The 25,696-nt window shown below is 42.1% G+C and overlaps 1 protein-coding gene across 1 annotated transcript; it reads left to right on the top strand.

Annotated features, from left to right (window-relative positions):
- Nucleotides 1-7,368: 7,368 nt before the first annotated feature.
- On the top strand, nt 7,369-20,968 carry vma21 (vacuolar ATPase assembly factor VMA21). Its single transcript, XM_068047149.1, has 3 exons — nt 7,369-7,444; nt 12,544-12,653; nt 17,912-20,968. The coding sequence occupies exons 1-3, from the start codon at nt 7,389-7,391 to the stop codon at nt 18,052-18,054; spliced, it is 309 nt and encodes a 102-aa protein (XP_067903250.1). The 5' UTR covers nt 7,369-7,388; the 3' UTR covers nt 18,055-20,968.
- The last annotated feature ends 4,728 nt before the right edge of the window (nt 20,969-25,696 follow it).

Raw genomic sequence — 25,696 nt, 5'->3', positions numbered from 1 at the left:
TCTTTCAGTTCCTCTCTCTCACTCAGCCCTGTGTTCCCCAACATTTCTGGTATGATATTTGTGTCCTCTTTTGTGAAGACAGAAGCAAAGTATGCATTTAGTTGGTCAGCCAATTCTTTGTTCCCCATTATAAATTCCCCTGTTTCTAACTGTAAGGGACCTACATTTGTCTTCATCAATCTTTTTCTCTTCACATACCTATAGAAACTTTTACAGTTTTTATGTTCCCTGGAAGCTTGCTCTCGTACTCTATTTTCCCCTTCTTAATCAATCTCTTGGTCCTCCTTTGCAGAATTCTAAACTGCTCCCAATCCTTAGGTCTGTTGTTTTTCCGGGCAAATTTATATGCCTCTTCCTTGGATCTATTGGCTGTCTCTAATTTCCTGTGTAAGCCATGGTTTGGCTACTTTTCCCGTTTTACTTTTGCGCCAGACAGGGATAGACAATTGTTGCAGTTCATCCATGCGCTCTTTAAATGTTTGCCATTGCTTATCCACCGTCATCCCTTTCAGTAACGTTTCCCAATCCGTCATGTTCAACTCGCACCTCATACCTTTGTAGTTTCCTTTACTAAGATTCAGGACCCCTGTCTCAGAATCAACTATGTCACTCTCCATCTCGATGAAGAATTCTATCATATTATGGTCACTTGTCCCCAAGGGGTCTCGTACCACTAGACTGTCAATTATTCCTCTCTCATTACACAATACCCTGGCTAGGATGGCCTGTTCTCTAGTTGGTTCCTCAACATATTGATCCAGAAAACCATCCCGTATACACTCCAAGAATTGCTCCTCTACAGTATTGTGACTAATTTGATTTGCCCATTCTATATGCAGATTAAAGTCACCCATAATTACAGATGTTCCTTTATCGCATGCATCTCTAATTTCCTGTTTAATGCAGTTCCCAACATCACCACTACAGTTTGGGGGTCTATATACACCCCCCACTAACGTTTTTTGCCCCTTAGTGTTTCTCAGCTCTACCTATACAGATTCCACATCGTCAGAGCTAATATCTTTCCTCACTACTGCGTTAATTTCCTCCTTAACCAGCAATGCAACTCCACCGCCTTTTGCTTTTTGTCTGTCCTTCCTAAATACTGAATATCCCTGGATGTTCATTTCCCATCCCCAGTCACCTTGCAGCCATGTCTCCGTAATCCCGACTATATCATACCTGTTTACATCTATTTGCGCGATTAGTTCATCCACTTTATTGCGAATGCTCCGCGCTAAGGCACAAAGCCTTAAGGCTTGTCTTTTTAGCATTACTTGTCCCCTTCCCACTATTTTTCACTGTGGCCCTGTTTGATTCTGGCCCTTGATTTCTCTGCCCATCACTTTTCTTATTTATCTTATTGTCTTCTGTTCTTGTCTTTGATCCCCCTCCTCTGACTCTTTGCAAAGGTTCCCATCCCCCTGCCATTTTAGTTTAAACCCTCCCCAACCACTACCCCTAGGATATCAGTCCTGTCCAGTTTGTACTGGTCCCACCTCCCCTAGAACCAGTCCCAATGCCCCAGGAATCTAAAACCCTCCCCCTCACACCGTCTCTTCAGCCATGTATTCATCCGATATATCCTGCCATTTCTACTCTGACTAGCATGTGGCACTGGTAGTAATCCTGAGATCGCTACCTTTGAGGTCCCATTTTTCAATGCTTTTAGGACCTCATCCTTTTTTTTTACCTATGTCGTTTGTACCAATGTGTACCACGACCACTGCCTGTTCACCCTCCCCCTTCAGAAAGTCCTGTAACCACTCTGAGACATCCTTGACCCTAGCACCAGGGAGGCAACATACCATCCTGTAGTCTCTTTTGCAGCCACAGAAACGCCTATCCAATCCCCTTACAATTGAATCCCCTGTAACTATTGCATTCCCACACTTTTTACTCCTCCCCTGTGCAGCAGAGCCAACCGTGGTGCAACGAATTGGCCTGTTGCTGCTTTCCCCTGAGGGGCCGTTCCCCCCAACTGTATCCAAAGCAGTATATCTGTTTTTCAGGGGAATAGACACAGGAGATTCTTGAACTGCCTGCCTAGTCCTCTTGCTCTGCCTGGTGGTCACCCATTCCCCTCCTGCCTGTGGGGTCTGAGCCTGCAGTGTGACCACCTCTCTATACGTGCTATACCCCATACCCTCCGCCTCGTGGATGCTCCACAGTGTCCCCAGCTGCCGCTCCAGCTCTGAAACCCGGGCTTCCAGGAGCTACAGCTGGATACATTTCCTGCACACATACTGGTCCCGGGTACTGGAAATGTTCCTGGCTTCTGACATGGAGCATACCACGACTTTGAGCTCTCCTGCCATGACTTAACCCTTTAAATTGAATAAAACCTTCTGGAAGATCTTAATGTCCAATAGTATCAGTTACTCTAGGGTCCTTCTTCCCTGGTCCTTGTTACTACAGAACTCCCTTAAAAAAAAACTACATACTATATTTGAAATAAACTTTAAACTTTTCTTACCTGAGATACTTACCCAGTTATTTAGAGCTATTCCCTAACAGCAGTGACTCACCAACCAATCACCTTGCAGCTCTCCTGTGACATCACTGTTGGCTTTTTATTTTCAAAACTCAGGCGTGCTGCTGCTGCACTTTTAAACTCTGCTGGTCTCACTCAGTCTTGTTCCTTCTCGCTGCCGCTGCACTTTTAAACTCTGCCGGTCTCACTCAGTCTCGCTCCTTCCCGCTGCACTTTTAAACTCTGTCGGTCTCACTCAGTCTCACTCCTTCCCACTGCACTTTTAAACTCTGCCAGTCTCACTCAGTCTCGCTCCTGCCCACTGCCGCTGCAGCAAAAGTTCAGTGCTAGAACCACTGCCATATATACACACACACATATGCGTATATATTTTTATTTTATTTATTTAAATATATATATATTTACTTGGATATTGGAATACAGAGCCAAATTTCAAAATTTGCCAATGATATCAAATTTGGAGCTGTGGCAAACAGTGAGGATGATATCAACTGCAACTGAACATAGATAGGCTAGCAAAATGGACAGACAAGTAGCAGATGGAATTTAATGCAGAGAGGTGAGAGGTGCTACATTTTGGCAGAAGGAATAGAGAGTGGCAACATAGACTAAATGGTACAGTTCTAAAGAGTGTGCAGGACAGAGGTATCTGGGGGCCCATATGCACAGATCCTTGAAGGTGGCATGAGAGTAATTAGCAATGCATATGTGATCTTGGGCTTCATAAATAGAGTAGGGAAGTTATGCTGAACATTTATAAAGCTCTGGTTAGGCAGCAAATGGAGTATTGCCTCCAGTTCTGGTCACCACACTTAAGGAAGGATGTGAGGGTTCTTGAGAGGGTGCAGAGGAGATTTACCAGAATGGTTCCAGGGATGAGGGATTTTAGCTACAAGGTTAGGTTGGAGAAGGGGGTTCCCCTTGGAGCAAAGGAGATTGAGGGAAGATTTAATAGAGATGTACAAGATTATGACAGGTTTAGATAAGGCTGACAAAGAAACTATTCCTATTGGCTGATGATATAAGAAAAGATTTAAGGTTTTGGGCAACAGATGCAGGGGAGATGTGAGGAAGAACTTTTTTACAAAGCGAACGGTAATGACCTGGAACTCGCTGCCTATGAGGGTAGTGGTAGCAGAGGCAATTCATGGGCACTTGAGAGAAGTAAACTTGCTGGGCAATGAGGATCGAGCAGGGGAAATGGAATTGACTGGATTGCTCCACAGAGAACCAGCATGGATTCGATGGGACGAATAACCTCCTTCATTATGGCCCTATATATAAACAAAAATGCTATCAGATTTTGCCCTTTAGTGCTTTTTAAATCCCCACATACGTCCCTTGTAACTAAACAGTGCATGATGTCAGTAATATTATTCTCTCAAGGTGTTAATCTATCTTGGAATTAACTGTACATCATGAAAACAATAGATAAATACAGATAACAGAGACCACCTTAGTTCATTCATCCAGAAGTTAAATAGTTTACACTCCCCTATTACATCATCTAATTGTATCTTGATACTAGTGGAGGAACAAATTTGCAAGGACATTACAGAGAGGTGCAAAAATTATTGGGTAGTTATAATGGGGGACTTTAATTATCCAAACATAGACTGGGATAATAGTAGTGTAAAGGGCAGTGAGGGGCAAGAGTTCCTAGAGTGTGTTCAGGAAAATTTTCTACAACAGTATGTTGCTAGTCCAACAAGAAAGGAGGCACTGCTAGACCTGGTTCTTGGGAATGAGGTGGGCCAAGTGGATCAGCTATCAGTAGGAGATAATTTAGGGGACCGTGATCATTGTATCATAGGTTTAGGCTGGAAAGGACAAAGAACAATCCAGAGTAAGAATAATTAACTGGGAGAAAGCCAACATCAGTAGGGTAAGAATGGAGCTGGGGCGAATAAATTCGATTCAAAGGTTGGCAGGTAAAGCGGTCGCTGAACAATGGGCTACCTTCAAGATAGTTCGTGCAGTCACGGTATGTTCCCTCGAAGGGGAAAGGTAGGGTAAACAAATCCAGAGCTCCTGGATGACAAAAGAGGTAGAGATTAAGATAAAGAAGAAAAAGTGTGCTTATGACAGATGCCAGATAGAAAATACTGTTGAGAACCAGGCTGTATATAGAAGGTCCAGAGGGGAAGTGAAAAAGCATATAAAAGAAGCAAAGAGAGAGTATGAAAAGAGACTGGCAGCTAGCATTAAAGGGAATGCTAAAGTTTTCCATTGGTGCATAAAAAGTAAAAGGGTGGTAAGAGGAGCAGTTGGGCCAATTAGGGACCATAAAGGGGATTTACATATGGAGGCAGAAGGCATAGCTGAGGTATTAAATGAATATTTTGCATCTGTCTTTCCAAGGAAAAAGATGCAACACAGGCAATGGTGAAACAGGAGATAATTCAGACACTGGAAGGGTTTAAATTTGATAAGGAGGAGGTGTTGTGTAGGCTGTATGTGGTAAAGTGGATAAAGCACCAGGACCGGATGAGATGCATCCAAGGATACTGAGGAAAGTGAGGGTGGAAATCTCAGAGGTATTGACCATGATTTTTCAGTCTTCCTTAGACTCGGGGGTGATGCCAGAATTGCAAACGTTATACCCTTGTTCAAAAAAAGAGTGCAAAGATAGGCCCAGCAACTACAGGCCAGTCAGTTTAACTTCGGCGGTGGGGAAGATTCTAGAAAGAATAATTCAGGACAAAATCAAGTCACATGGATAAATGCGGGTTAATTAAAGAAAGCCAGCATGTTTAACTAACTTGCTACAGTTTTTTAAGGAGGTAACAGAGGGTTGATGAGGGCAATGCAGTTGATGTGGTGTACATGGGCTTCCAAAAGGCGTTTGATACAGTGCCACACAACAGAATTGCGAGCAATGTTATAGCACATGGTATAAAAGGGACGGTAGCAACATGGATACGGAATTGGCTGAGTAACAGAAAACAAAGAGTAGCTGTTAATGGATGTTTTTCGGGCTGGAGGAAGGTTTATAGTGGAGTTTCCCAGGGGTCAGTGCTGGGACCCTTGCTTTTCCTGATATATATTAATGACGCAGACCTTGGTGTACAGGGGACAATTTAAAGGTTTGTGGATGATATGAAACTGGGAAGCATTGTGAACTGTGAGGAGATTAGTGTAGAACTGCAAAAGGACATAGACAAGTTGGTGGAATGGATGGATAGGTGGCAGATGAAGTTCATTGCAGAGAAATGTGAAGTGATTCATTTTGATAGGAAGAACATGGAGAGACAATATCAAATAAAGGATACAATTCTAAAGGGGGTGGAGGAGCAGAGAGACCTGGGTGTATATGTGCATAAGTCATTGAAGGTGGCAGGACAGGTTGAGAGAGCGGTTAATAAAGCATACAGTATCCTGGCCTTTATTAATAGGGACATAAGAGTACAAGAGCAAGGAAGTTATATTGAACTAATATAAGACACTAGTTCAGCCTCAGCTGGAGTACTGCATCCAGTTCTGGGCACCACACTTGAGGAAAGACGTGAGGGCATTGGAGAGAGTACAGAAAAGATTCACGAGAATGATTCCAGGGATGAGGAACTTCAGTTATGAAGATAGATTGGAGAAGTTGGGACTGTTTCCCTTGGAGAAAGCGGAGAGGTGATTTGATAGAGGTATTCAAAATCATGAGGGATCTGGACAGAATAGATTGGGCAAAACTTTTCCCACTCTTTTTCATACAGCAAGTGGTTAAGGTCTGGAATGTGCTGCCTGGGGGTTTGGTGGAAGCAGGTTCCATTGAAGCATTCAAAAGGGAATTAGACTGTTATACCCAGCAATGTGGAAAACTGCCCAGGTATATCCTGTGCACAAATCCAACCCGGCCAATTAACGCCCCATCAGTCTACTCCCAATCATCAGCAAAGTGATGGAAGGGGGTTTTCAACAGTACTATCAGGTGGCACTTTCTCAGCAATAACCTGCTCAGTGATGCTCAGTTTGGGTTCTGCCAGTACCAGTCAGCTCCTGACTCATTACAGCCTTGGTCCAAACATGGACAAAAGAGCTGAACTCCAGAGGTGAGGTGAGAGTGACTGCCCTTGATATCAAAGCAGCATTTGACGGAGTATGGCATCAAGGAGCCCTAGCAAAACTGGAGTTAATGAAATTCGGGGGAAACTCTCTGCTGGTTGGAATCATACCTAGCACAAAGGAAGATGGTCATGATTGCTGGAGGGCAATCATCTCAGTCCCAGGACATCACTGCAGGAGTTCCTCAGGGTAGTGTCCCAGGCCCCACCATCTTCAGCTGCTTCATCAATGACCTGCCCTCTATCGTAAGGTCAGAAGTGGGGATGTTCGCTGATGATTGCACAATGTTCAGCACCATTCGCGACTCCTGATACTGAAGCAGCACTGGACAACATCCAGGCTTGGGCTGATAAGTGGCAAGTAACATTCGCGCTACACAAGTGCCAGGCAATGACCATCGCCACTTGATGTTCCATTGCATTACCATCGCTGAAACCCTCACTATCAACATCCTGAGGGGTCACTATGGACCAGAAACTGAACTGCAGCAGCCACATAAATGCAATGACTACAAGAACAGGTCAGAGCTGGGAATCCTGCAGCGAATAACTCACCTCCTGACTCCCCAAAGCCTGTCCACAATCTACAAGGCACAAGTCAAGAATGTGATGGAATACTCTCCACTTGCCTGGATCACTTCCTCATGCCAGATGTATTTAGTGAATTGTATGTAATTTCCCCAGGTGCCATGGTGGGATTTGAACTGTGCCTTTAGATCATTTACCAAAGAGGGACTGGGACAACACCTGGTTCTGATTCACCTGCAGCCCAGAACAGGAAATGACGACACAACATGGTCAGCTGACTCCAGAGGAGGCGGAAGTGCGTCACCAGGAACATGGAGCGGTTGGACAAGGCGGGGCTGAACGCGGCTCCGGCCGCTGACTTCAGGGGGTGAGTTTTGGGCTTGGTGCTGAAGTCGCTTGTTGACGGCTATAGGTGATCCGCATTGTGGCGGTGGATGAGGAAGCTCTGGAGATCAATTAAAACAATCAGTTAAACCTTAAAGGCGCCTTCACCGCTGAGGCAACCGCAGGGTGTTCGCTTACTTTAGTCCCTGCCGACTCCAGCCTGGATACAGACGTTCCGGGTCAATTACTCTGACCTTGTTCAGCCATCTCTGTCTGTCAGGTTCTCTCTCTGTGTTTATCCTATTTCCAGTCTCTTGCCTATGCGGCAAGGGTATCATTGTACCCGTGTGCTTCGTGCATACGTTGTAATGTTCTTTTATTGTGTGGGTGATGGTGAACGTTGAATTGTTCTGGGAACCATACTTTGCATTCCAAATTAAGTGAAATTGTGTTGATTCGGCAGTGTTGCGAAACCTTACAGTGGGTCGTGATGAGGGAAATGGTGAAACTTTTTTTCTTTGACGTGACTAAGAATTATTTACACTTTTAAGCAACTTTTGGGACGACCTGACCAAATTGCTGCTGTTTTTTTTCAGTTGCCTGATTGCCACTATATATCGTATTAATAGCAACTCTGAGCAATAAATCCTGGTCAAGCAGCTCTTTTGTGCCCTGAAATAGGGGATGATGGTGTGAATCTCTCTAACGAGTACATATCGCAAAAATGCGAAAGTAGACTTGTACAGTGTTACATACATTACAGAAACGGGCCATTCACCCCATTAGTCCTACACGTTGATTTTCTCTTCCTCAACGGTTTTGTCTAAACCCACTCACCTTGGTCCTCATATCCTTTTAATATTTTTTTTTCAAGCAGCTATATAATTCCCCATTTGAAAGTATTCCTGAAGTCTGCTTCAAAAGTAGTTTGATAACTTTTTTCAACATTGCCTTTAATTCTTACAATTGTCTGACTATTTCCACTGATTAGCAGAAACAATCTATCACTATTGATCTTTGTTATAATCCATTGTAAACTTGAGGATTTCTAACTTGTCACTTTTTTCTACTCTGGGGGGAAAAAAGCCTTCACTTCTCAAATGTTGACATACTAGTAAATCTGTCCTGCACATTTTCAGTTGCTTTTCTAACCATCCTACAATATCATTGTATACAAAACCAAGGATTCAGTTTGTATTTTTTGTGACTGTAATCTATTTGTGCTGCCACCTTTTAATAAACTGCACCAGGGGCCATCGTTTCATTTTCTACATCTAAACACATGCTATTTAAAATGATTTTTTTACTATATTAATGTGGAAGTGCTTGATGCTAACATGTTGGAAATGAGTCATCCTTGATATCTCGAGTACAAAAGTTCAACCAAAAAAAGGCTTGCTTGTAAGAGTTCAGCCAACTGTAGTCTTGTGTGATACAGAATTTTCTGCTTATATACTAAACTAAAATACTGTTGCATTCCACTGAAAACATCAAACTGATTAAAACAATACACTGCTTTTTTGCGACCATTGTGTGGCAAAACTTTGCACAGTATTGGTCCTAGATGTGCAGTTTGATGGGGTGTGATCTCTCAAATGTGGTCTTTTTATCATGCTCTAATTTAAAAAAAAGTATTTTTGAAATGTGGGAAATTCCAGCAAAGCCACATTTGTCGCCTCAACAAAGTACATTAAGGTGAGTTTGTGGTTAGTCAGTCTTCTCCTTAAACCACTGCAAGTGATATGCCTAAAAGGCATTAGGATTGGAATTCCAGGCTATTGACTGTGACTGAGGGAATGGCAATGTATGTCCAAGTCAGTATGGTATACGAGACTTGGAAGGGAATGGTGTTGTGTTTCTGCAATATTATTACTATTCCCTCCTCAGTTGTTGACTCTTAATGCTGTCGGGAGTGATCTTGTAAGACTTTCAGTTGTAAAAGCTGTGAAGTCGGTAAGAAATAAAGAAAGCAAATTCATCTTAACTGACCAGACTTCAAATGGAGTAAATCACTATGAAGTTCAGGAATAAAACTTAATTTCATTGCCAGATCTAAATCTGTTCTTGGGATTTTTTTTTTTGTTCATGGGATGTGGGCATCGCTGGCCAGGCCAGCCTTTATTGCCCATCCCTAATTGCCCATGAGAAGGTGGTGAGCTGCCTTCTTGAACCGCTACAGTCCATGTGGGGTAGGTACACCCACAGTGCTGTTAGGAAGGGAGTTCCAGGATTTTGACCCAGCGACAGTGAAGGAACGGCGATATAGTTCCAAGTCAGGATGGTATGTGACTTGGAGAGGAACTTGCAGGTGGTGGTCCCATGTATTTGCTGCCCTTGTCCTTCTCGTTGGTAGAGGTCGCGGGTTTGGAAGGTGCTGTCTAAGGAGCCTTGGTGCGTTGCTGCAGTGCATCTTGTAGATGGTGCACACTGCCACTGTGCGTTGGTAGTGGAGGGAATGAATATTTGTAGATGGGGTGTTAATCAAGTGGGTTGCTTTGTCCTGGATGGTGTCGAGCTTCTTGAGTGTTGGAGCTGCACCCATCCAGGCAACTGGAGAGTATTCCACACACTCCTGACTTGTGCCTTGTTGATGGTGGACAGGCTTTGGGGAGTCAGGAGGTGAGTTACTCGCTGCAGGATTCCTAGCCTCTGACCTGCTCTTGTAGCCACGGTATTTATATGGCTACTCCAGTTCAGTTTCTGGTCAATGGTAGCCCCTAGGATGTTGACACTGGGGGATTTAGCGATGGTAATGCCATTGAATGTCAAGGGGCGATGGTTCGATTCTGTGTTCTCTTGTTTGAGATGGTCATTGCCTGGCACTTGTGTGGCGCGAATGTTACTTGCCACTTATCAGCCCAAGCCTGGATATTGCCCAAGTCTTGCTGTATTTCTACACTGACTGCTTCAGTATCTGAGGAGTCACGAATGGTGCTGAACATTGTGCAATCATCAGCGAACTTCCCCACTTCTGACCTAATGTTATTAGATATAATATAACTGTGTATTTGGTAAAGGCCACTACTTTAACAGACAACTTAGTTTTTTAAGGTTGAGTGTAAAGGTAGCTTTGCTTGTTTAAGCAGAGTATTTTGAGCTACAGAGTTTACATCATACATTTCCTCTGATTCAAAAGATTATCTGCTCCCTCAAAAATTGCAGTCGTTTCACTGTGGCAAAGCACCCAATGTTCCAACAACACTGTTAAGAAAAGTATAATTCTTCTCATTCTTTGTGGCAATTTTAAATTGTTCCCTTATCACTCCCCAATGAAAATAGGCTTTAATCACTATCAAAACCCTGAATTTACAAGCTTGTTAAATCTCAGCTCAGATTTCTCTGTTCAGTGGAAATAGTCCCAGTATCTCGAGTCTAACCTCATTATTTGTTTCCTCTTCCTGGTGAATCCATGCTGTATGTTCTCCATGGCTTTAAAGTTCTTTCTGTTATGGAGTGTCCCAAACAACACTCAATACTCTTGGCCTAATGCTTGTTTAGGACAAATTTATCTATACTTTAATCTTGTATCGTGTAGCTTTAGTTTTTTTTTGCTCTGTCTGGTAACTGACTTTTAAGTACTGTTCTGTTCATATACACCCTTCAGCCTCAAACTGCATTACATCATTCTTTGCATTAAATTGCTTCTTCCAGCCAGTTTCCAATTCTGCTAACCTGTCTACAATCCACGTCTCTCTCAGTGCTCACTAATTTTGATCTTGAATTACCGAGTCTTAATCTTACTCATAGCTGATATTAGACAAACTGGGCTTGGTTATTGGGTTTTCACTTTCTAACTACTTGAATAGGGCTATTGCACTGGCACTCTTTCTGCCCCCAGCACAATTTTCATTTATAAGGAGGATTACAAAATTGTGCTCAGAGACTTTCTTCAGCCTAGGATGCATTCCATAAAGGTAATTCATGTTCTACATTTATCTCTAACACTGTTGCACATCTTCATACAGTACACCTAGCTTCTCACTCATCTGTTAAAGTTTTTTTAATATTTCTACCTCCATCCTCCACAAGTAGATTCTCCCGTTTGGAAAAAAAGACTCGCTTTTATATAGTGCTTTTTCATGTCCACCAGACGGCTGAAGTACTTTTGAAGTATAATCACTGTTGTAATGTAGGAAACAAACTGAGAGGTTGCCTTGCTTATAACTACTAGGAATGTGATCTTTTCCATGTGTAAAGATGAAGTGGAAGAACTGTTTTTGCTTGCATTGGTACCTGTGAGTTTAGGCAGTCATGTCCTAGGCCTTTCTGGCTAATTCTGGTTAAAACCGATTGTAATATTGCTAAAATGTGGCTTGTTATAAATAGACTTATTTACAGTAATTATTGTATAGAACTGTTATAGTCAGTCGTCTATGGCACAGAATGAGGTCATTCAGCCCATCAAGTTGGCTCCATGGAGCAATCCAGTCAGTCCCACTCCCTCACTGTTCCCCATAGCCCTGCAAGTTTATTTCCTTCAAATAGCCGTCCAATTTCCTTTTGAAGTAATTGAGTATCTCCACTTCCACCATCCTTGAGGGCAGCGAGTTCCAGATCATTACCACTTGCTGCGTAAAAAAGTTCTACCTCACATTTCCCCTGCATCTGTTGCCCAAAACCTTCAAACTGTGTCCCCTAGGCCTTTTACTGTTAATTAATGGGAACAGTATTTCCTTGTCTAACTTATCTATGCCTGTCATAATCTTGTACATCTCTATTAAATCGCCCCTCAATCTCCTTTGCTCTAAGGAGAACATCCCCAGCTTTTCCAACCTAACCTTGAAACTAAAATCCCCCATCCCTGGAACCATTCTGGCACATCTCTGCACCCTCTCAAGGACCCTCCCATCCTTCCTAAATTGTGGTGACCAGAACTGGACGCAATACTCCAGTTGGGGCCTAACAGCTTTATAAAAGTTCAGCATAACTTCCCTGCTTTTGTACTCTATACCTCTATCTATGATGCCCAAAATCCCATCTGCTTTGCTTACCACTCTCAATATGTCCTGCCACCTTTAAAGATCAATGCACATGCACCCTCTGTTCCTGTGCCCGCTTTAGAACTGTGCCATTAAGTGTATATTGCATCTCCCTATTCCTTCTGCCAAAATGCATGTTAACGTTGATTTTGGTCATTTTCAGAAATGATGGCTCATTGTTAGCAGTGCTGAAGACTCTTCTGTTTTTCACATTCCTAATGATCGCTTTGCCAATTGGGTTGTATTTTGGGACAAAGTCTTACGTGTTTGAAGGTAACTGCATCTTAATCATTTTCTGCTGTAAAGGTTTGTTCCTTTCAATTGATTTGGGTTCCTTTCAATTGATTTGGAGATAATTGATCGATTGCACTGTGATACACCCAATCTATTTAAATACAAATATCTTGTGAAACAAAAGCTTCCACAAAAGTTAGAGGTCATACCTCAGTCTCTGTCCCTGAAATGCTGGTGAGCAGTGTCAGTTACTGATACAGGGATTCTACATTGCTTTTATCTAATGCTGTCCAAGCAAAGCATAGGAATTCTTCCAGAGTGTGACTGAAGAGGTTCTATAAACACAAGTCAGGGTGCAGCTTGTTTACTTATGTCCTTATGAATTTTGCATACATCAGTAGCTTAAAAATGTGCAAAACTGTATTCTAGGTGATTTGTTATAAATTTCACTAAATGTGCTTATGAATGGAATTTGTATTCAGGGTGTTGGGTAGAGATGTTTGTATAACTTGTACATTCTAGCTCTTCAGCCTGATTCATTAATGTGAAAATATGCTTGGGGAGTTGGAAAAAAAAGTCAGTAGTCAAGACCCTAAACTTTGGAATTCTTTCCCTAAACCTCTGTGCCCCTCTCCTATTAAGGCATTCCTTAAAACTGCTCACTATTCAAAGATCATCCTCGAATGCAAAGATAACCCCCAGCTACTCTTCTCCAACACATTGTCATCTTAAACCACCCTCACCTCGAATAACAAGTGCAAGGAGCTCATTTTTTCTGAGTTTTTGTCAGAGATCGTGACCATCCACTCAGCTATCTCTCTGCCTTCCCCTAGCCCACAAGGCCATACTTTCCCAAATGTTCTCTGCTGCCCTATCCCTGAACTTGAAACTTTCGCTAGATTCTATCCGACTTCCTGCCCCTCTCAGCTCATCTGGTTCATGAGCCCTACTGCCTGTTCCTTCACCCTATTCTTACCAAGCTATTGAGCACCCAACTTGTCTTCCCAGCCTCCATATTAGCTGATAATGGTTCTCTCTGCTTGGGTACTGTCTCCTGCCCCTTCAAATCTGCCTTTATCACCTTTCGCCTCAAAAGATGCACCCTTGATTCCTCTGTCCTAGCAAACTACCGCTCCATCTCCAACCTTCCTTGTCCTTTTCAAAGTCCTTGAAGGTGTTGCCTCCCAAATCCATGTTCATCTTTCCCACAGTTCCATGGTCGAATCCCTCCAATTCAGTTTTCACCCCTGCCACAGTGCTGAAATGACCCTTATCAAATTCACGAATGACATTCTATGTGGTTGTGGTAATCTATCCCTCGTATCCCTCTTGGTCTGTCTGCTGCCTTTGACACAGTTGACCACGCCATTCTGTCCAGTGCCCCCCCCCCTCCGTTGTCCAGCTGGGTGGGACTGCTATCGCCTGGTTCTGTTCTTACCTATTGAATTGTAGTCAGAGAACCGCCTGCAATGGTTTCTCTTGTCACTGCTGAACTGTTGTCTATGGAGTCCCCCAAGGATCTATCCTTGGCCCCCTTGCATTTCCCATCTGCGTGCTGCCCATCGGTGACATCATCTGAAAACACAACATCAGGTTCCATGTGTCTGTTGACAAAAGCCAGCTTGACCTCACCACCACCTCTCTTAACCCCTGCATTGTGTCTGATTTGTCACATTGTTTATCCAATATCTCGTACTGGGTAGTAGAAATTTCCTTCAACTAAGTATTGTGAAGACCAAAGCTTTTGTCTTTGGTCCCTGCTGCAAACTCCCTTCCCTGACGATCGTTTCCATTCCTCTCCCTGGCAACTGAGCTGAACCAGAGCATTCACAGCCTTAATGTTTGACCCCCACGAATGAGCTTCCAACCACATACCTGCTCCATAACCAAGACTGCCTACTTTCCTCTCTGTAACAGCACCTGACTCTGACCCTGCCTCAGCTTATCTGCTAAAACCCACATTTGTGCCTTTGTTAGAGACTTAACTATTCTAATGCTCTCCTAGCCAGCCTCCCATCTTCCATCCTGCAAAAACCTACGTTCATCCAAACCTCTGCTGCCTGTATCTTGACTTGCATCAAGTCTGTTCACATGTCGTCCCTGTGCTTACTGACCTAAACTGGCTCCTGACAACACCTCGTTTTTAAAATCCTCGTGCTTGTTTTCAAATCACTCCATAGCCTTGCCCCACCCTAACTCTGTCACCTCCCTAATCCCTACATTCCTTTGAGATCTCTGTGCTCCTCTGATTTTGGCATCTTGTACGTCTGAAATTTTAATCGACTGCAGTTGGCACCCATGCTTTTAGCTGCCTTGGCCCTAAGCTCTGGAATTCCCTTTGTAAATCTCTCCACCTCCCTGTCCATTTTAAAATGTTCCATAAAGCCTACCTTTTTGACCAAACTTTGGGTTTTCTGACCTCTTATCTCTTCCTGTGGCTCAGTATCACCATTTTTATTGATAATGTTTTTGTTCAGTGTTTTAGGACGTTTTGCTATGTGAAAAGTGCTTTATAAATGCAAGTTCTTAAAAGCTTTTTGATCAAACTCTTGATCACCTGTCTTAATGTGTCGTTAGCCAGTGAAAATCCTGTGAAATGCTTTGGAATATTTTACTATGTTAAGGGTGCTATATAAATAAAAATTGTTGCATTAGAATTGAACATCTCCATGGCTGGAATTTTATGCCCCCCCCCCCCCCCCCACCCAAACGGGATGGTGATTGGGAGATGTGGGGGGCATGGGGCAGGTGTAAAATGGAGTGGGAGGCTCGGGCCCTTCCCGACCTGCTCCCAACTCTGCTGCCATTTTACGTGAGGTGGTGGCAGCGAAAAATGGACTGCCTGTCACCACAGGGACTTTACCGTTGACAAATGGGCGGCCCAAGCCTGAGAAAAGTTGCCTGTAAAAGGTAGGCGGCTTTCTGATGGCCGGGGGTGGGTGGGTGGGGTGGGGGGGGAGGTGGTGAGGGGGCACCCCTGATGTCCCAACACGCCCACCTCGACCCCTTCTCTTGCCTCGCCAAGGCTCGACCGATCACCCCCAGCAAGGCCCCAAAAACTCACCTCTTTTCCGGGGCCATCCTTCCTCTTTATCTTGAAGCTGAGTTGCGGTCCCAGCAGTGGCCATCGCTCCTGGTGGCACTGCTGGTTACTAAGAGCTGCCAGCCCGCTGGCACTCAATGAGGTGGAAGTCCAACCTCAGACCAATTAAAGGCCTGGGGACCATAAAACACGGTCTGGATCCCCCGGCCCATCGGAGGCGGGATCGCCACCCAACATTTCAGTCGGTGGATGGGTCCCGTCCGAGAGTAAAATGCCGGCCCGTGTGTCTGAAGACCATTTTTATTGTGCTGCTTCCTTAAGGCCATTCTAAGTTTGCTAAATTACGACCATTCTTAAATCTGAAGCTTAGTTTCTTTTTACTGTGTGAATAATTGAAATTAAGTCAGTTCGAATTTATTTGTAAAAATTTCCTTATGCTGCCAGCAAATCCCTGAGCTGGTAGGTTTTATAGCACTTCAGCTGATTTTCTATAATGCTAAAGAGAGCCTAATATTGCAGTAAAAGCTACACAGTAGCTTTATTACTGTAATATTTCTAAGATATCCAAATATCTTAAGTTTTAAATATAATGCCTATTCCCAACCTGTTGCCATTTTCTTTCTTGTTTCTTTTCTTTTTGTTTGTCCCTTATTTTTGTTTTAATTTTTAACACATTCTGGTCCACTATATTTCGCTTTACCATCCTATTTTTCTAAGTTTAAATTGGCCTCTGTCCCTGGGTGACGAAGGGTAAAATTTCCCTGTTCCTGAATACTTCCTAGCATCCATCCTTGAACAGTGTCTTGGGTGATGCTAAAGTTGGGTACAACAACAACTTATGTTGATGTAGCACCTTTTATTGAAAGTCCCAAGGTGCTTCACAGGAGCATTATGAAACAAAGTATGATACTAAGCCACAAAAGGAGATATTAGGTCAGATGACCAAAAACATGGTCAATGAGACAGGTGTTAAGGCGTGCCTTAAAGGAGGAAAGTGAGGTGGAGGGAGGGAATTCCAGAGCTTGGGGCTGAGGCATCCCATTAATAGCTCTGGTTTCTAACATCCCCTGCTATTTCTACACTAGATTTACTGTCTCAGTACCCATCCAGCGCAAGCAGAAGAAACAGCTGTTCCAATTGTACTTTATGGCAACTAATACACAAAAAAACGTATATTCTTGCTCTCTGTCGCTGTGTAGCTAATTCTCATTACGGCACATTTCAAGGGGTTGAAATGCCAAACCATGAACTGGAAATTCTTAACAGTTCATCAGTGTAATTGCAATCCCAAAAATTATCTATTTTAACACAGATTCTAGGTTTTTTATAACTTGGATGCACAATTACAAGTGTTTTGTACTTTGTTACAGCAACTCTTTAAACTGTAGGCTCTCTTGATTTAAAACCATATGATTTGATGAGCAGTAAAGAAAGAGTTTTTATTTAAATAACGCCTTTGTCCCAAAGTGCTTCATAGCCAGTGAGGTACTTTTGAAGTGTAGTCACATGTAGGCAAATACAAGCTAATTTGCACATGTCAAGGTCTCAAACAGCAGTGAGTTAAATGGCCGGCTACTCTGTTTTAGTGATGTCGAGTGAGGATTAAATGTTGGCCAGGACGCCAGGAGGATTCCTTTCTGTGAAGTGATGCCTGACATCTTTTACATCCATCTGGGAAGGCTGACATGGCCTCTGCTTAACTTCAGATCTGAAAGGTAGCACCTATGACAATGCAGCAGCATTTCCTCATACTGCACTGCATTGTGATTTAGATTATGTGGTCAAATCTCTGGAGTAGGGCTTGAACACATGACTTTGACTCCGGCAAGAGGGCTACCTGCTGAGCCATGGCTGTCATATTTGTAATGGGAAAAATTATACTGAATGATGCATAGAATTCACTCCCATTGCAAGACAATTTTCAAATGCTTGGAAAATGTTCCCAAGTTGACTGAGTCTACAATACGGAACATAAGCTATGTGTTCACTGGCGCCACTGCTGTTTTCCATATCAACTAACCAGATTCTATCAAATAAAAATGGACCCAGAAATTTTTCTTCACCCCCATACCCTGCTTTTTTGATAGCCCGTGCAACAGGGACCCATTATCATTTTCATGTAGGCTTTTTCTCCACTGTACCCCACTCAAAGAAAAAAATAAAAACTGTAACCCTAGCGTTCGGTTAAAACAAAGCATTGTATACTTTTTCTTTCCAGTGTAAGTCCTTTAATTTTGCCTTTTTTCCTTCTCAGGTACACTTGGGATGTCAAACAGAGACAGCTACTTCTATGCTGCCATTGTTGCTGTGGTGGCTGTTCATATTGTGCTGGCCATGTTTGTATATGTGGCATGGAATGAAGGCTCAAGGCAGTGGCGCGATGGCAAGCAGGATTAAATACAACTTTATTTGAATGGGATCAGGCTGTTGCCATTCAAACCTCAATTCTGGGGGGTGGAGCTGAAATGAAGAGGCAGGGGAATGGCTGAAAGGCATGTCATGAAACACATCAGATACTTTTAGGATTGGAAGCATTGGTGCAAAGTGAAGAAAAATGAAAGTTGCAGTACAGTTGGAGCTAAAATCAACTTTCAAAGACTGTGGCCTGTCTTATTGTTCCCCCATCTTGTCATTAATTCAACAGTTGAGAATGCAAGACTATACACTTGCATTTTAAATGCACACTATTTACATTTATTGGCAATCTAACACTTGTGGCTTGAAATATGGCTTGTCAAACTTTAGCATGCAAATGCTTAACACATCTGTATGCAACTTATATGCTACTATAACAGAAATGATTACCTATTTAAAGTAGCAGTAAGGAACACTCAACTCTGGTGTTTGAAGAGCCTAGTTTCAAAACATTGATCTTCATGTTACAGTATACATGGAATGGTGTTTATTTGCATTATAAATATTCTGTGCCGGTGTCTGCTTGTGTCTGGACCTATTAGTGCAGTGTAAGGTATGTTCTTGATGGTGGATTCTGGCGAAATAATACCTGTAATCTAACAGTCTAGGTCTTTTGCATGTTGCTAATGAGGTTTGTTTGTGTAATGCTTGCTGTAAAAGACTGCACAAAGTTCAATAATCTTTGCATATGAAATTGTTTTAGAATTATAAAAATCCTATTCCAACTTTAGAACAAAAATGCTCATCTCAAAGTGCCTGGTAGAATGTTAAATGCTTTAGAAGAATCTGCACTTTGGGATGAGCTCCTTCCCTAAAGAAACTATCACTTTCCAGTTGCAGTAGCTTTCTATTGAATTCAATATATCATGTTTATCTTTCCTGGTTCCTCAAGAGACAGTACGGTCTTGCAGCAAGACTCAACCACAACTGGCATTGCATAGGGAAAGTGAAGAATATGCAGTATGGTCCTGAAATCCTGTCATTTGCTCATGTCTTCGAATTTTTCAAAGATTTAAGGCTAGAAATCACCAAAATTACTAGCATAAAGCCTAGATTGCACCTTTGAAACTTTTCAAACCAGTAACTAAATGTTGGCAGTTTGTTTTTCTCCAAATTCTCCTGATGCAATTTACCAGGCTTTCCCCTTAAAAGACTCTTTTTAAAATAGATGATGGATTCATTCTGATTTTTACTGTTTGTTCAATTGGGAAACTTTCAGTCTAAATGAACAAAACTTGAGACACTGAAACATGCCTTCAATACACTATACAGTGCTGTAGATGTAAAGTTTAACTGGACAATGCTTTGAAACAGAGCTGTGTAAGGAATGATCCATAACTAATTTAAAAATTATTCCTTCTGATTTTTGTAGAATCATATCAGGAAAAATCCAGGATTAAGAATTATGCAGGGTATATTACATTTGAGCTGGGTTTGGTAACAGGTAGTAGCTAATATTATGTTTTTTCAGAAGTTCAAAGTACTCTTGCTTACCCTCTGCACCCCCTTCCCCCAGAGTTGAGTTGTTAAATGATTGTGTAATGACTGGGTAATTGGAGCATTACAGTAAATTGGGAAGTATTGGCCACAGGCTGCCAGTACTTGCCAGTTTTGCTGAGAAACAGGTATTTAAATTTAAGTGCATCAATATATTAAATATAAAATCTCCTGATTTGCAGTAACTCCGCCTTTCCCTGAAAAAACAATCTTACAAATTGGAAATTGTGGAATTTCCTTAAGATTAAATTTCTTTTGAGTCAAGCCTTGAAAAATACGTTGTAAGCTGCTTTTGTTTAATGTAAGGTATGTTACAAATTGTCAAATTGTAATGTGGTGAAATTATTTTGAGTTTTGTACTTTCATTTAATTTCTGATTCCATGGTAGACTTTGATATTGTACAATTAGATCAAAACTCATAGCTGATTTGTTTAAATATGAATTCTGTTTGGCTTACTGCAATTACTTTGCAAACTGTAAAGACAAACTAACTTACATAGTGCTTTATCACACCCAGCTGACTTTTTTTGGATTGTAATTTCTGTTTTGTAGGCAGGTTTTGCAGCCTTTACAGACAGAAGTTCCCACAGACAGCAAATGAGATAAATGTTGGTCAGGACACTTGGAGAATTTTGCTTGTTGAATAGAACCATAGGATCATGTATGTCCACTAAAGCAGACAGACAGGGTTTTAGTTTGTTGCCTACTATGAAAGTTGACAATAATTGATCGCATTTCCAGCCTACCTACTGTTGATCAAATTGCAGTTCTGAATTTTGACAGATTAAAAAATTATAACTAACTGCAACTGCAGGAAAATGTTAATCTAGAAATGACTGGAGGTAATATTTGTGGACAAACACATATTTGATATTATTTTACTACCTTAACATGGGCGCTAACACTATTTTAAAATTTCTTGGTCCACCACAAAAGCAAAAAGAAAGAATACCCTATGAATATTTAAACATTCGCTAATATTTGCATTATTCAGTTTGTTTTAACAAATAATGAAGAATTCAACGGAGCAGATCTGCTAGACTGATGCTTTTAATTGGAAGTGCATCTACGCCATAGTATCATTGTGTTTAAGGCTAATTTTGCAGCTTTCCATGGATAATTTTTTTCTTTATTGTATTTTTTTAAGAAGCAATTAACTTGGGTGGGTGAAGAAGAGATGTAAAAGTGAAAACTGCCTTACAGCATAATATAAATAGGCCCTAAACATTCTTACAAAAGCAAAATATTGTGGATAGTGGAAATCTGAAAAAATAGAACATGCCAGAAACACTCTGGTTAGGCAGCATTTCTGGAGAGAGGAATAGTTGACATTTCATGTCAATCATTGTTGCAAAAAGATTTTTTAATATTCAATAATTAAAATCCGAAAGAATGATACTCAACGCATATACAAGTTAATTTTAAGTGCTAGAGGGGTTGTTCAGTAATTAAGGTTTACACGTCATTATAAATTGACTTGGCTGAAATGGACAAGTCCTTACTGTTTTGGTGGCATGTTTAGTGAGTATCATGTAAGTACTGCAACTTCATGCCCTTCCATGTGTTTCCAGCCCGAGTCTCTTGGCAAGAGGATGGTATAGTGAAGCTTCAGGAGAAGCAGGGCAACTCCAACAGCAACTTCTTGATTTCTGTGTTTATCTGTGTGTGCAGTCGCTGGAAATTGCTGTCTGATTTACTCTTTAATAACCGTGAGTGCTGATAGCCTCAGTGCTGTTTTTACTCCAAAATCCAGGCCATCAAAGATGGTTTTAAACAAGTTTCCCAAAAGGGGGGGATAAGAAAATTATATCATGTTTTGTAACATCTGAAAAATACAATTAATGATTTTTATTTAGAAATACAGCACTGAAACAGGCCCTTCGGCCCACCGAGTCTGTGCCGACCAACAACCACCCATTTATACTAACCCTACAGTAATCCCATATTCCCTATCACGGCAATTTACAATGGCCAATTTACCTATCACCTGCAAGTCTTTTGGATGTGGGAGGAAACTGGAGCACCCGGCGAAAACCCACGCAGACACAGGGAGAACCTGCAAACTCCACACAGGCAGTACCCAGAATCGAACCCAGGTCCCTGGAGCTGTGAGGCTGCGGTGCTAACCACTGCGCCACTGTGCCGCCCTTGTTGCAATGTTGAATTGCAATAACAATGATTTGGACTTAAATGTGGGAGGCATGATTGGGCAATTTGCAGATGGCTCAAAAATTGGCTGTGTAGTTGACAACGAAGAGGATAGCTGCAGACTCCAGAACGATATCAATGGTTTGGTTGAGTGGGCGGAAAAGTGGCAAATGGAATTCAATCCAGAGAAGTGAGAGATGATGCTTTTGGGGAGGGCAAACAAAGCAAGGGAATACGCAATAAACGGGAGGATATTGAGAGGGGTAGAAGAAGTGAGAGATCTTGGAGTGCATATCCACAAGTCCCTGAAGGTGGCAAGACAGGTAGATAGAGTGGTGAGGAAGACGACATATGGAATGCTTTCCTTTATTGGCCAAGGTATAGAACACAAAATCAGGAATGTAATGCTGGAACTATATAAAACGCTGGTCAGGTCACAGCTGGAGTATTGAGTACAGTTCTGGTTACCACATTACAGGAAGGGCATAATTGCCCGGGAGAGAGTACAGAAGAGATTTACAAGAATGTTGCCAGGATTTGAAAGTTGCAGCTATGAGGAAAGATGAGATCGGCGAGGGTTATTTTCCTTAGAACAGAGGAGGCTGAGGAGTGACTTGATCGAGGTGTACAAAATTGAGGGGCCTAGACAAGAAGGACCTGTTTTGACCTAGCAGAGAGGGCATTTAGCAGGGGGCACAGATTTACGGTGATTGGTAGAAAGATTAGAGGGAACATGAGGAAAAACTTTCACCCAGAGGATGGTGGGTGTCTGGAATTCACTGCCCGGATCAGTGGTGGAGGCAGAAACCCTCAACTCATTTAAAAGGTACCTGAGCATGAACCTGAAGTGCTGCAACCTGCAAGGCTACAGACCAGGTGCTGGAAGGTGGGATTAGATTGGGCGGCTAGTTTTTTCAGCTGACCTGCTGGGCTGAATGGCGTCCTTCTGTGCTGTAACTTTTCTATGGTTCTTTTCTAACCTATTGTACTATGGGTGAGCATTTTAAGCACTGAAATTTTCACAGACAGTAATGAGATGAATGATTAGTTCAGCTGTTATTAGTGTTGGTGGTTGAAAGCGGAATGCTGAACAGGACAGTAACAGAACACAACTCTTCAGTCTTGCCGTTCAACCCCATGGAGCAGACTGACCAGATTTCAGTTTTATTTCTCGTTTGGAGGATGGTGCCTCCATGTTCCAGTGCGACCCTAGATTGTCAACTTAGATTAAGTCGTGGAATGTGGCTTAAAACTGCAACTTGATTCCAAGGTAAAAGATTTGTCAACAGTCAGGCTTATATGCTATGTGTTACTTTGTTTCGACTCCCCATATCATCTTCCACTGTCCTTTTGAGGAAGAGAGTTCCAAGTCTCATGACCCTCTGAGGAAAAAAAATTCTGTTCATCTCTGTCTTAAATGGGCAACCCCTTTAAACAGTGACCCCTAGTTCTATATTCTCCCACAACATTCAGCCTGTGTAAGTCCTTTGTATACATTAGCATTTAGAGAAGCTGAATAACCAAAAAGCAAACAGGCTCGTTACAAGGTGGAACATTATGACCGTGAGTTATGAAAACATACTCCCTCCAATTAAACAAGGGTATTTTTTTGCTGCTCCCTTATTGGATCATATTCTGCACTATCCCTACTCCCTTTTAAATAGACTATCTGCATTGATAACAGGAAATCTCTGATCTTATTGGCACCAAATTCAGTTTCTCATATTCTAGAAATGTAAGGTGAGTTGTGAGGTGTAAAATTGGGCGGTGATCAATCCTGACAGAACTCTTGCCCATTACTTAGTTGCTTAGAGTACAGGCGAGGCTTGGGTGGCTGACAGAGACTCTCCCCAATTAGCCAGAATTTCATCATACTTCAAGTGTGAAGTTGAAGGAAACGGTCAGCTTTAGCAGTTGAGGCAATTTCAATTTTCTCTCTCCCTGCTTCCAAATACTTTTGTAATTGTTTTACGAACATACAGACAGACATAGGAATCGGTCCCTCGAGCATGCTCTGCCTTTCAACAAGATCATGGCTGATCTGATTGTAACCTCAGTTCCACATTCCCGCCTAACCCTAATAACCTTTCACCCCCTTATGAATCTATCTACCTCTGCCTTAAAAATATGCAGACTCTTCTTCCGCTGTCCTTTGAGGATGAGAGTTCCAAAGCCTCATGACCCTTTGAGAAAAAAATTCTCATCTGTGATAAGTGGGTGATCCCTTATTTTTAAACAGTGACCCCTAGTTCTAGATTCTCCCACAAGAGGCAACATCCTTTCCACATTCACCCTGTCAAGACCCCTCAGGATCTTATATGTTTCAATCAAGTCGCCTCTTGCTCTTCTTAACTCCAGCGGATACAAGCCCAGCCTGTTCAACCTTTCCTCATGACAACCTGTCCATTCCAGGTATTAGTTTAGTAAACCTTCTCTGAACTGCTTCCAAAGCATTTACATCCTTAATTAAATAATGAGACCAATACTGTACACAGTACGGCAAATGTGATCTCTCAAATGCCCTGTCTCACAAGCATAACCTCCCTACTTTTGATTTCAATTCCCCTCACAATAAACGATAACATTATTAGCTTTCCTAATTACTTGCTGTACCTGCATACTTCTATTTTCCTCTGGCTCACTGGTGCTACTGATGGCAGTCTCAAATTGGATACAGGCCAAGCTGCAACAGAGGAATTCTAAGCTCCTCTACCAGTGAACGCATCTGTAGGCAGAAAAGAATGTATGTCATTTTGACAAGTAAGTGCTCTGACTTCCTATTCCTTGGGAGGACTATGCTAAAAGTATCATAGTGGTAATGTTGCTGGAGTAGTAATCCAGAGGCTTGGACTAATGCTTTGAATTCACATATACAAATCCCACAGTGAGAGCCGGTGGAATTTGAATTCAATTCATGAATAAATCTGAAATAAAAAGCTAGTCTCAGTAATGGTGACCGTGAAGCTACCAGACTTTTGTAAAAAGCTATCTGGTTCCCTAATGTCCTTCAGTGGAGGAAATCTGCTGTCCTTGCTGTTCTGCCCTACATGTGACTCCAGACCCACAGCAATGTGCTTGACACTTAATGGCCCTCTGAAATGTTCTAGCAAGCCACTCCATTGTATCAAGCCATTACAGAAAAGTTTAAAAAAAAATAAAACCAGACAAATCACCCATGTTACGACCAGGTGTTAAGGGGTGTGGGTGGTAAACTGTCCACCTCCCAAATTACTGCAATCGTGTTGTTTAAAATGATGAGTTAGTCCTTGAGTGGCTTACTTTCCAAATAAACACTGACAGATTTTCTTGTAGGTTTAAAACCGATTAACAATTGAACAATATTCATTCCAAATAGTTTAGTAGTAAAGAACTGCAAGAATGGAGAATGAACCAGTTTACGGTCACTGACGGTTAACTGCTAAGCTTTGTTTGAAATGTTTGTAGCTGTCAGTCACCGTAAACTGGTGTGTTCTCCATGGCAACGCCTCTACCAATTAGAGTTCACTTGCCAATTAATTATCACTCTTCTCATGCAGTATAAGTTGTTGTTTTCCCTTACATTGGTTATTCTTGCCTAATGTCCTGATGAGTGCAAGACGAAAAGCTTCAACATGTCTCTATTTTCAGCAATTCTCAATATTCGTTCCCCAAAATGTTCACAACACCATTCGCGCACACATTCACTCTCCAGAGAAGACAGATAGAAGGCAAAGGGTAAGAATTTAGGGTGCTGTAGCTGTTCATGGTTTACAGTAAATCTGTTGAATCTTCCAAGTAGGGCATTCAACTCAGGAATATCTTGATGGTTTCAGGATAGGTGTAATTGACACCTGATAGCCTGGAATGTATCGTTTTGTCCTTAACAGACAGTGAGTCAGTTTGAATATACAGGCCGAGTCAGTTTGAATATACAGGCCAAGTCAGCTGCCCTTTGGCAGACATTTTGTAGCACATTGTCCACTTTTTTTTAAAGGGAAA

This window comes from Heterodontus francisci, chromosome 15 (assembly GCF_036365525.1).
Source record: "Heterodontus francisci isolate sHetFra1 chromosome 15, sHetFra1.hap1, whole genome shotgun sequence".
NCBI classification, from domain to species: Eukaryota; Metazoa; Chordata; class Chondrichthyes; order Heterodontiformes; family Heterodontidae; genus Heterodontus; species Heterodontus francisci.
Note: the sequence above shows the minus strand (reverse complement) of the source record. Positions and strands in the feature narration are given on the sequence as shown.

Coding starts and splice junctions, on each gene's coding strand:
- vma21 (XM_068047149.1), top strand. CDS start 7,389: ATGGAGCGGTTGGACAAGGCGGGGCTGAACGCGGCTCCGGCCGCTGAC. Junction 7,445..12,543: donor CCGGCCGCTGACTTCAGGGG/GTGAGTTTTGGG, acceptor GGTCATTTTCAG/AAATGATGGCTCATTGTTAG. Junction 12,654..17,911: donor AAAGTCTTACGTGTTTGAAG/GTAACTGCATCT, acceptor TTTCCTTCTCAG/GTACACTTGGGATGTCAAAC.